The 12,909-nt window shown below is 37.3% G+C and overlaps 1 protein-coding gene across 3 annotated transcripts in view; it reads right to left on the reverse strand.

Moving 5' to 3' along the window:
* NOL10 (nucleolar protein 10) overlaps positions 1–12,909 on the reverse strand; it is a 137,600-nt gene that overhangs the window by 98,035 nt on the left and 26,656 nt on the right. For all 3 annotated transcript variants that reach the window (XM_008584326.1, XM_008584328.1, XM_008584327.1), the window contains 4 exons: positions 10,395–10,480; positions 6,715–6,793; positions 5,306–5,455; positions 2,222–2,288 (listed from right to left, as the gene is read on the reverse strand). In XM_008584326.1, coding sequence (XP_008582548.1) covers positions 2,222–2,288; positions 5,306–5,455; positions 6,715–6,793; positions 10,395–10,480 — 382 coding nt within the window. The remainder of the gene's footprint in view (positions 1–2,221; positions 2,289–5,305; positions 5,456–6,714; positions 6,794–10,394; positions 10,481–12,909) is intronic.

The raw sequence follows: 12,909 nt of genomic DNA on the forward strand, positions 1-12,909 counted from the left end.
GGCGGCGGCGGTTCAAAAACGCGCAGTGCGGGGCCGGCGGGGGGGCGCAGTGGATAGTGCGCCGCTTGGAAAGTGCGGCGGCGCTCCCGCCCGAGGGTTCGGATCCCACATACAGACCGGTTCCCGCTCACTGGCTGAGCGAGGTGCGGGGGCGACACTGAGGGTTGCGATCCGTTGCCGGACACGGAAAAAGACAAAAAAAAAAAATTAAAAAAAAAAAATACACATTTCTGAACCCTGCCCCTGGACACTGCGGGTCCGCACACCTGGGATGAAACCAAGGAATCTGTACTTTAAAAGCTCCCCAGGTGATTTGGATGGGCAGGCAGGTTTGAGACCCTCTGCCAGACACTGCCACTGTCCCATCACCTCCAAATACACAAATGTTAGAAAAAGAAGCCATAGTCTTTCTCTCCAAACTTGCTCTCACTTAGGCTCCCTACCTCAGCTGAGAATAGCACCTCCTAATCATTTTAGTTCAAAACAAATCTACCCTTTACTCAAAGGACAGACCTGCCTTCTGAAAGCACAGTCTGACCAGGCCCTCTCTGATTACAAAAAGAGGCCAAGTCATGTAGCATGTGTTTCCCAGACCTCCAGCACTGGCCACTATCTGCCCTCCCATGTCACCCCCGAGCCACCACAGCTTAGGCACCGGCAGCTCCTCCCTGTCCCAAACAAGCCCTCCGTCCGTACCCCATCCTTCTTCCTCTTCCTACACTGTTCCCAGCCATGGGTCACCTCTTTCCCCAACTCCATCTAAACAAATCTTACTCATCACTCCAAACTCAATGCAAACAAAAACCTTCCCTATGCCCTTCTCTAGGTGCCCTGGATGAAACCATTCTCTCTAACAGGTTGTCCAAGTACTGTTTGTACATACATGACAGGACCTTTCATGTTTTGTCTTGTGCCCATCATCAAAATTATCTGTGTATGTCTGTCCTCAGAGTACACTGCTTGAGAGTAGAAACTGTTTTTCTCTCATACACCAAAATTCTCCACAGATCTACCTTGAATGTATTGCTAAACTTTGAAATCTATCATGTATCTGGATCCCCCTACTGGCCATCCACCAAAAAAAAAAAAAACAAAAAACTATCATGTAAACTGGCTGAACAGCATACCACATAGAATATAACAAAACCCATGGCTTCATGAGCCACCTGTGTACTACTGGCAACTCCAGCCTTCTCCAAATCCCTAACCTCAATTTCCACACGCTATTGCTAATCACATAAAAGAGCTAAAGAGTGCACTAAATAAACATTTCACCTGCCACCCATATTGTTACCAGTTTCTACTAATAGTTAGGCAGGCTGAGGATTTACTGAGTCATCAAAAGTGCCATTTTCTGAATCACCCACCCCACTTCCTGCTCTTGATTCTTCCAAGTAAGCAAAATATTCAAGAATTGTCCTGACCAAGCCAAATTCTATCTTAAGAAATGAGTTTTATAGGAATGGCCGGTTTGCTCACTGGGTGAGCGTGGTGCTGACAACACCAAGTCAAGAGTTAAGATCCCCTTACCGGTCATCTTTAAAAAAAAAAAAAAAAGTTGATATAATACACAATGAGTTATGGGAAAATAGTACTGTCATATATTACTGGTGGGATTGTATTTGGTACACCCTCTTTGGAGGGTAATTTGGTAATACCTATCAAAAAGATTTATGTTCAGGCCGGTCCCGTGGCTTACTCGGGAGAGTGCGGTGCTGACAACACCAAGGCCACGGGTTCGGATCCTATATAGGAATGGCCGGTTTGCTCACTGGGTGAGCGTGGTGCTGACAACACCAAGTCAAGAGTTAAGATCCCCTTACCGGTCATCTTTAAAAAAAAAAAAAAAAGTTGATATAATACACAATGAGTTATGGGAAAATAGTACTGTCATATATTACTGGTGGGATTGTATTTGGTACACCCTCTTTGGAGGGTAATTTGGTAATACCTATCAAAAAGATTTATGTTCAGGCCGGTCCCGTGGCTTACTCGGGAGAGTGCGGTGCTGACAACACCAAGGCCACGGGTTCGGATCCTATATAGGAATGGCCGGTTTGCTCACTGGGTGAGCGTGGTGCTGACAACACCAAGCCGAGGGTTGAGATCCCCTTACCGGTCATCTTTAAAAAAAAAAAAAAAAGAAGAAAGAAAGAAATGAGTTTAAAACCAAAAAAAGTACAGCCTAGATTGTCTCACTGGACTGCTACATGATGCGTACCTGAGTTGGGGTAAAGGCAGACATCATTGAGGTCATGTTCTGGCTCCAGGGAAGTAAATATTTTTCCCTAAAACAGTAAGTGAAAAATGAATTATTAACACAGTCAAAGAAAAAAAAACTTTTGGCAATGTCACATAAAATAAACTGGAGGCATAACTCAACCACCTACTACTATGTAAAGAAACAAAATAAACTGATTGAAATCATAGAATTTAAATTTTAAAAATCTTAGAGAACTCATCTTATCAATTTATCGAAAGCTCTCATTTTAGAGATGAAGAAACCGATGCCCAGGGAGGAGACTTATTCCCCAAAAAACGAACACAAAGTTTTAGAGATAATGTCTACATGGTAAGAAAGGGAAGAGTTGGGGCTGGCGGGTTGGCTCAGTTGGTTAGAGCACGGTGTTATAGCACCAAGGTCCAGGGTTTGATTCTTGTAATGCCAGCCACTTAAAAAAAAAAAAGGTAAAGTTTAAATAAGTTGTGCATCAACTTTAGAAAAACATTCTCATGATCTGTTAAATATACCCAACTTAACTTGTACTCAAAGAAACCAAAAGAGATGGCCACCGTATAAATGAGGACAGCAGTGCAACACCTGTCCCACAAGGTTTAGAGGAGGATCAAATAAAATAATGGATATAAAATACAAAATGAAATCCTATAAATATATAAGGTGTTAGTTATCATGTAGTTAAGACTAAAATATCACTATTTTAAAAGTGGAAGGAAATATGCTATATTTTTAAAAATTAAGAGGAGGAAATTTTAAGAAAAGACAGAAGATAAGAAGGTGGGTGTGGAGAAAGGTGATGAGAAAGATAAACAAAGCATGCAAGTCAAGCAAAGCCAAGTCATTTGGGTGTCAGTCAAGAGGAATTACTTAGTCATAAGAAACAAAAATGCCAAAATAAAATTTATTGTAGCAATTATAGCATGATGATTTCAAGAAGTGATGTTGAAAAACTCTGCCAGCTCTTGCATGTACAACTCAGCATTAGAAGACCAACACTAGGATGTGGTGAGCTCCCACAGTAAAAGGGGAGTAGAGTTAGAGCATGCACAGGATGGTTATTTCATGCTCAATGGAAAACAGCAGCCAAGTTCTAATTCAAGACAGTGAAATTCACACAGCTACCTCCCTTCCTTCTCAAGTTCCCATTGAAATGGAAAAGAGGAAAGAAAAAAGAAAGAAGGGGTGAAAGGGAAATAAAATAGCATGGAACAAAAAAGAAAAGGTGCCACAGCTTATAGAAATCCATATTATGGAAAACTATGTGCAGTTAAAGGGTCTAGAAGGGCATATCCAAACTGATGAGTGACTACCTTCAGGTGGATGGCAGCCAGGTAAAGGACAACTTCAACTTTACCAGTATTTTGTGAATGTTTAAAAATAAAAATGTATGCACTTAAGAACTAAAAATAAATATTGTTTTAACATAGATTAGTTTGGATTGCCTGAAAAAGAGCAGAGAAAATTCTGATTTAAGACACCATCAATCTTCATAGGAAAGCCTTCCAAAGCCTCCAAACTCAAAGACAAAAAAAGTACACAGCATACCATTCCCAGGCCACCATCAGGGTAATTCTTTCAAGAAATCAGGAAAGCTGGAAGCCCCTCCACTTCCATATAACATAAAGAGTCAAAAGAGCATATGAAGGAACTAGGGCCTAAGAGAGGCAGAACACATCCCCAGGACAACTCTGAATCTCCAGGATCCAGAGGGAAAAAGAAGGGGAACTAAGTAAGGTCAATACTTTGAGAGTTAACAAAATGAAATTTTAAAAGCCAAAAGTAATGGCCCAGGAAGCTGGAGATTATGATCTGTGACGTGGTTGCCTGCAGCATCTGTGACCCGAACACAGGCAGAACCCACAGAAAAGACTGGCACTTACCCTCAGGCATTTAATGCTGAGGCCAGTGGATCTTCCACCCAACTTCACCTCAAATATGGATTATTTATCTACTTTTATTTTTGTTTTTTAAAAAGATGACTGGTAAGGGGATCTTAAATATGGATTATTTATCTACTTTTATTTTTGTTTTTAAAAAAGATGACTGGTAAGGGGATCTTAACCCTTGACTTGTTGGTGTCAGCACCACGCTCTCCCAAGTGAGCTAACTGGCCATGCGTATATAGGGATCCGAACTCTTGACCTTGGTGTTATCAGCACCACACTCTCCCAAGTGAGCCACGGGCTGGCCCAAACACGGATTATTTAAAAGTCACATTTAAAAAAAAAATAAAGGTGCTAAGTTCCTAATTAATTAAATGCAAAGAGAATTCTTAAAAGCAATTGCTGTACTATATGCATTTTTCCCACTTATTTGATGAGTGGGAAATGCTTTTACTATTCTCTCAAAACACTTAGGTTTTTAAAATGAAAATTGAAAAGCAGAAGGCAAATTAAAACCAGCAATACAGGATTTTGTTTCTTTTTACATGACACTTGGAGTTGAGGAAAGGAACATCAAAATATTCTTAAGAAAATATTCGTTTTTGTTTGTTTTTCAGAGACCAGCAGGTCCAGGGATTCAAACTCTCCACCTTGGTGTTATAATACTGTGCTCTCACCAACTGAGTTAACCGACCAGCCCAAGAAAATATTGTTTTTAAGAAAATACTGTAAGAAATTACGTAAAGGTGCCATTTCTAAAATCCAATTGTTTGAGGTTGGGATAAGGTATGGAATTGAGATGTATAGTAATACTGACATGGAAAGATAATTAGTAGCTAAAAGAAACTCTCCTAGGGTTTGAGAGGGCCTCAAGATCTAGGGGGGATTCTCATGTGTCAACTTTTTTAAACAATGATTTTCTCTCTAACTGATTAAATATCTAAGACGCATGCCAGGCCTTGAAAATGAGGAAAAACTTCTTTACTGGAAGAAAGCAATCATGATTACTTTATCTAAATACAGATATCATCTATCCTGATGTAACTGACTTCCTACTAAGTTCTCAAACAAATACTCAGCATCTCTTTCTCAAGAACCTACTCAGAAAAGTCAATAGAAAGAAAAGGAGCATTAGGAACACATCCAAATAAAGAAGGAAGTAATTTCAACAAAAAATACGTACTGAGTTCTTATTCCACATTTTGATAATTCGAGAGTCTGCAGACAAAATCAAATCTAATGAATTCTGGAAATGAACTGACTTAATGGGCAGCCCATATTGGTGATCCTTAACTAGCAATGGCTTATCAGATCGAAGATCATATAATAAAACCTAAAAGAAAAAAAAAGTTATTTCTGTTTAAACAAACTAAATTATTTTATCTTAAAAAGAAACATTTAAGAGTTAGATTAATGACTACCATTTGTTTCGTTACCTTTTTATGAGCACAATGAACTCCCTTACTCATGGTGCTAAGATTCTAAAGTCAGCCAGCAAAACTCTAGGAAAATCTCTTAAATTACCCTGAAAGTACACAGTTTTATGAATTATACTCTGAGAGTAATTTTTAGGCACACTGAATTTGAGAACCACTGAGCTATACAAAGAAAGGAACAAAAGGAAAGTCCATAAGAGTTTCACTTGTTAATTAAAAAATATGTACTGAGGGCCTACCATGTACCAGGTACTGTCGAAGCAACTGATATAAAGAATGAAGGCATAATGAGGAACAGTCCTGGTAGAGTCAAGACACATGGTGGCGGCAAGACTATGACTGTTTGGGAGAAGGGGGAATCTCTTCTGACCTCTGTCTTCAGAGGCAAGGGCGCCTGGGGAAGCTGGTGACAGATCCCCTCTAGCTCATGGTGACAGAGATAGTACATCTAGTAGAGGTAGGGTCTCACATCTCTTGTGGGGGTGGGACAAACTGATAAGGGTGTGGGGTCTGCCTTGAAGGAAAGAAAAAAGTACTTCTCAGACTGGCATTGCTAATGTATGTTCTGCTGACCACTCACTGCATGGGATGTGGTTAATGGTGCTATGTGAAAAAAAGGTTCCTTGAACACATAAATTTTGGTAATACGTACTAAACACATTTTTTTTTTTTTTTTTTTGCGGCTGGCGGTACAGGGATCAAACCCTTGACTATGGTGTTATTAGCATCACACTCTAACCAACTGAGCTAACTGGCCAGCCTAAACACATTTCTTGTCTGCAGGAATTCTCAAAGCTTTCACTATGTATTTAAACCCACTCTGAATCTCCAGAAGTTAGAGTCTGACACAATTCCAAACTTTTTTGACCACAGAACCAGAGTGTGTGTTCCACGCACTCTGGAAAATGCTGTTCCAAGAGAACACCTGAAGCCAATCCCACTACAGCTCCAGCTTCAAAGTATCTCAGACCAACCACTAAAGCAAGAGTCAAGATTTCTCAAGGTGCTAGCAGAGTCCACTGTTCTGGAGTACCCTCTCCACTCAGGCCCAAACTGTAATGACCTATTTTCTGTTCCCACAGTATATTTCTCAGGACACATACACACCTCTGAAATACCAACTAACATGTGAAGTTTCCAACATAAACATATTTACCTGCCCTGTGGATGTTCCAACTGCCATGGTCAAGGCGCCATTAAATTTCAAAGCAGAAATTGTTGGTAAAGTATTTATCCTGAAAGGAAAAATATTCCTGCTCCATGAATATATGGTCAAACCTCCTTCCAAGTAACAAGTTCATTATTAATCTTCGCTTCAAATCTAATGGGGAAAAATCACATTTCTAGCCTTCTGTTTAAAAGGTCACTGCGTCCAAACTTTCACAATCAAAATAAAAAATACGCTTCACATGTAAATGTAATCTATTTTTATCTTTTATTTAAATTAAGCCAGGGTAAGGTATTTACAGAAACATTCTCCTTTTAGAGGAAATGATTTTATATTGGAGTATGGGTATACCCATTTTCATTAAAAATTAGCCATGTCCAGCTAACATAAGAATAACCCCCAAATGAGAACCCCAGAAGCTCTGAAGGTACTGAAGACAATGAATGGTATGGCCACACCTCTAGAATATGCTTCTCACCCACCAAGAGTATCAGCACCAAAGGCAATGATTAACAGAGGAAGGTATTGAGACAGTAAGTCAGAAGTGGACATCAGTCCTGCTTTCAACACTGACTGTGCACATGGCCTTGGCTCTGAACCAACAGTCCAGGCCACAACTGCTGGCATTAGCAGGTATCTTCTGCCACCTAGAGTCTCAGCCTGTAACTACTGAAGTAGTTCAGAACCTTGAGGCCTCACATCCACATCATTTTTAGTCATTTACTCTTCAAAATGAGCTTTAGAATCATTTTTCAGTCCAGTGATACATTTTCTACACTTACTCAAACTTTGTTTCTTAATAAGATATGTCATTTTCTTCAGATAGGTACTTATTAAATTTATCTCCCAGTATTTTACAATTTTTATTGTTAAAAATGAGAACTTTTTACACTGTATCTTTCTAACTGGATTTTTACAAATTTAGTTTGTAACCAATTTATTTAACTCTCATTATTGTTCTTACAGGTTGTCAGTTGATTCTACTGGGTTTCTCTGGCAGACAATCATGGTCCACAAATAATGACAGACTACCTCCTTTATCCAATATTTACACTCATTTCTTTCTCTTATTGTACTGGCTCCATCTTCTAGAACTTTGTTAAATAACAGAAGGGACAGCTCATAAGGTTTGTAGAAATAAAATAAAGCTAATCATTAAAAAAAATTGAATTTGAATCGGCAAGAAAAATGTTTAACATTTTGTTATGCATCCAGATTTTCTCCTATGCCTACACTTATTTTTTCATTGCTTTTCTTACAAAAATGTGAGAAAAGCACAGGCAACTGTATGGTTTGCTTTTCCACTTAAAGCTATATTTGGAATATCTTTCCCTAGTAATAAATATGATTCTGCAACATAATCCTTAAAGGCTGAATGCCACTGGTGGATATTTTTTCATCTGTAAAATAAATACAACAACACTACCTACAGCAAAGGGTTGTTATATTAAGTAAATTAATATATGTAAAGAACTTAAAACAGTACCTGGCAAATAGAAAGTATCAGCTGTTAGCTATTATTTCTACCAAGCTTTAGTTAATTAATAACCTTAGGCTCTTTCTAACATTACCTGTGGTGGATGTCTTGGGCCGAGGAAAGTGAGAATGCATGCTCTAAGCATGTGGGTAGAAGTTTAAACTGATGTTAGGTTTTCTGTAAAGCAACTGAGCAATGTACCTAAAGCCTTAATAACAAGTATGCTATTTAACCCAGAAATTCAGGTTCTGGATATTTTCCCTTAAGAAATAATGATAAAATTATAAATGGATGTGTGATAGTGAAAACTACAGACATCCTTCATGCACCAATAGGGGTCTGGTTATTTAAATTATAACGTCTCTGTGTTCAGAGGTCATTTTTACTCTCTTTTTTTTGTATTTTTGAAATTGCTTAGCATCTGTTTTACAGTAAGCAAAAGTTATTTTTTCAAAATAATATCATAAAATCATTTTTTTTAGGAAATAAACTCCATCATGACAGCTGGAAAATGGCCCACCTCCAAGGACAAAAGAGGCCACTAAAAAATGTTTGTAAATCAATATCCTACTTTTAATAAATAGGATAAATATTCCCATGTTTCTTTTCTTTTTTTTTTAAAGATGACCGGTAAGGGGATCTTAACCCTTGACTTGGTGTTGTCAGCACCACGCTCTCCCAAGTGAGCTAACTAGCCATCCCTAAATAGGGATCCAAACCCGTGGCCTTGGTGCTATCAGCACCGCACTCTCCCAAGTGAGCCACAGGCCAGCCCTAATACTCCCATGTTTCTGAAGACCACAGTTAAGATTATTTTTTCACATTCCTTTCTTAAATTTTCTACAATGCTATTTCTATTGTCAGTAAAGTAGAAATAGCCTTAAGACCTACTGCATTTGGATCCCTGTACAACCAGCTGCCAAAAAAAAAAAGACATATTACAAGTAACTCCTGCTGGCCTGTTTTTCTCAAATGACTTTCCCAAGGTGAGACAATTAATGACAGAGCTTATATACCAGAATCCAAGTCTCTTTATTCTAATTCGAAGACAAATTAATGCTAAAGAGTGAGAGAAAATTAACCTTTCTGCTTCCTAGGGAATGGGTAAATATCTTTATAACTGATTTATAATATCTTTATAACTGATCTTATAACTGATTTCCTACTTTCTAAAAATATGCAGGTTTCTGATTTGTTTTCTTTCATGCCAATATGATGAAATATTGATATGCATTTTCTTTTGGCTTATTCTATTAACAAATGTATGAGTAGAATAAGTGAATTTTCCAATTTAAAATTACTTAATATACTATACTCCATACCATAATTAATGAAGTTATTAGTATTATTTTAATAAAACTCAGTAATAGGAAAAAATATTCCTATGCTCACTTTAAATGTCATAATTAACAGATAGTTAGGGGCTGGCCAGTTAGTTCACTTGGTTAGAGCTGGTGCTGGTAACACCAAGGTCAAAGGTTTAGATCACCATTCCATCCAGCCGCCAAAAAAAAAGAGCCCAGAGAAAAGGCATTCCTCAACTGACTGCAGCAAATAATCCCATGTCAAGGATTTGACTGAGAGAATAATGTGCCTGTGTACATGTTCATATGAGCACAGAAAAACAGCTGGAGGATAAGTTCCAAACTGTACAATAACCACTCTGGTGAGTGGGGGACAGGGGACTTTTAACTTCCTTCTTAATTCAAGCCTCTACTTTGTTTCAGAGGTTTTTATCCCCCAAACATGTACTGCTTTTCTAATTGTTTTAAATGTAGGAATTAAGCAAAGAGAAACAAAAATAAATAAAAAATACATGCTTCCCTCCACTTTAGAATTCAAAGCACATCTTTCTGCCTGTTACCTGGAGTAATGGACTCCCGGTTCTATCACTAGATCCTACAGAATTGGAATATAAACTCCTACAGTGCATTTGTTTAAACAAAATTCTATGGCAATTAAAGAAATAAGGCATTCTGTGTAGTTACTTTAGAAAGAAATTCTATCTGGCTCACCTACTTAGTAAGCTTTCACAGGAGGGAATTTTTACGTAAAACAATCACAGAAACTACAACTTCAGATATAAGTCTTAAGTGTTTCATCCTTTAGTAACTTATTTTATTTAGTATTGATACATTTGCTTAAATCAGAAGTTGATAAATTTTTACACTGCAAATTAATTTCTACTTACTCTGAATCTGCTGTGACACTACTTAATGCACAGTCTAATAGGCCAACCCTATTTCGAGTTCTTGGGTCCCAGCACTCCACTCGACCCTAAACAAATGAAAAACAATTTTAAATAAAAGCTGCTACCAGAAAAATTTTAAACACATACAAAAATAAGCCTTATTAATATCGATTATTTCATGGAGAATAAAAACTGAATTTTTTACCTTATAACTTTTTTAGTACTGTTTAAATCTTTCACCATGAGCTGAATTTCTCTTATAATTAAAAACAAACAAACAAAAAACCTAGGTAATAAAAAGGCCCAAATGCAATGTGTGATCTTTGATTAGACCCTGGATTAAGGCAGGTGGGAGAGCTATGAAAGATTTGGTATAACCGAAAAAATGTAAATAATTATTGTATCAATGTCAAATATGTAATATATAATATTATTGTATCAGTGTTAAATTTCTTAGTGATAATAATATGATTTTATAGAAGAAGGTCCTTGTTTTTAAGAAATACATTTTGAAGTATTCAGGGAGGAAATGTCATAATGTCTGCAACTTACTTTCAAATGATTAAAAAAGCATATTTTCAGGGGCTGGCCAGTTGGCTTAGTGGGTTAGAGCACAGTGTTGATAACACCAAGGTCCAGGGTTCAATCCCTGTATCAGCCAGCCACCAAAACATAAAATAATTGTATTCTTAATATAGATACACAGACACATATTTTTACAGAAAAAGAAAACAAGCAAATGTGCAAAATGTACGTAAATGACTACCGAACTATGTTTTCAACTTTTCCAAAGGTGTGAGTTTTTTAAAAATAAAAAGGTACAAGGGAAAATTTTTTAAAAATGTAAACAAGAGCTGCAGACAGCAGTGCAAAGGAGGGACTGCAGGGCCTCCACTTAGAACACGAGCCACTACAAAGAACGACGGAGATATACACGCATTAGAATTATGTCCACAAAAGAGAAATTTAGCATTATCCTTTTGTCTTTAAAAAAACCTGTTTGTACAAACACAGACAAACCTCTGAGAGGATACAGAATGAATTACTAACAGTGTGTAACTAAGGACACAGGACTGGAGGAGAGTGGCAGAGACTACACTTCTCGCTTTGTACTATTCCCTACTGTTTGATTTTGTAACAACAAAAAAAAATCCACAAAGATTTTTAAAAACTGTTTAATATATTAACCATCTTAAAAGCAAGGCCTTGAATATACTTAGAAGGCTTCGATCTCAATAATCTTTTAATATTACTACAAATGTGTACGGCACAAAGATGAATAAAGGAAATCTTCTAAAACATTCAACAGGCAATTCCAAATGAGCCAGTCTTCTATGTCTTCTCAAAATGACTTTCGATCTCAATAATCTTTTAATATTACTACAAATGTGTACGGCACAAAGATGAATAAAGGAAGAGAAATCTTCTAAAACATTCAACAGGCAATTCCAAATGAGCCAGTCTTCTATGTCTTCTCAAAATGACTTAGTAAACTTTACAGACACAAAAAAGAAAAGTCACATTCCACAAACAACAAATGAGTATGCAGATAAATTCCACAGTAAATACAATATGGTTTTAACCATACTGATTTTCTATTGACCTAAATGTGAATATTTCTATTGCAAAATCTCCACTCTTATGCACTTCAAAGAGCACAAAATGCAAACTGTCTGATTTTGACAATAATAGTATCATAATTGCCACAGAAGAAACCAAAATCCAACATACAACATCAAAACTAATGTAAAAATGAACTAAGTCTGATCTGACTATACTTATCAAATTGCAAACCCCCAATGATCAAGGAATTTCAGGAAACCCAGCCTTTGGGCAGTCCTATCTACTCCTCTCTCACCATGTCCCAGAACTACTCGTAAAAAAGCTGGTGAAGCCCATTCTAACACGTAACTTCTCTTAGAGAGCAAACTTCTTGATATGTAGCCCACACTGCGCTATAAAGACTCTATTAAAAACTATTCTCTCAAGGAAACTATTTTAAAATCTCCCCCTTGGTAATCTTAAGTAAGTGATTATCAAGAGAATGTTTCATTGTCCTGATCTAGGCATAATAATACTATAACACATTCGACATAGTTTTACTTATTTCTGTTAGATCAACCTCATGTGTCCCATCTCTAAACATAAAAATAATTTGAATGAGGGAACATTAATTTCATCCATATAGAACTGACTTATTATAGTACCTTCAAACACTGAAACCCTACCCATCAGTTTAAAAACATTAGTTTAGCATTGTAAGTAATTAAAAGTGCCAACAAGGGGCTGGCCCGTGGCTCACTCGGGAGACTGTGGTGCTGATAATACCAAGGCCATGGGTTTGGATCCCTATATAGAATGGCTGGTTAGCTCACTGGGTGAGCGTGGTGCTGACAACACCAGATCAAGGGTTAAGATTCCCCTTACCGGTCTTCCTTAAAAAAAAAAAAAATGTACCAACAAAGATGCACACTATATACTGTTATGTTAAAAAAAAAAAAAAAAAAAAAAAATT

Source organism: Galeopterus variegatus, unplaced genomic scaffold (assembly GCF_000696425.1).
Source record: "Galeopterus variegatus unplaced genomic scaffold, G_variegatus-3.0.2 Scaffold3225, whole genome shotgun sequence".
In the NCBI taxonomy this organism is placed as follows: Eukaryota; Metazoa; Chordata; class Mammalia; order Dermoptera; family Cynocephalidae; genus Galeopterus; species Galeopterus variegatus.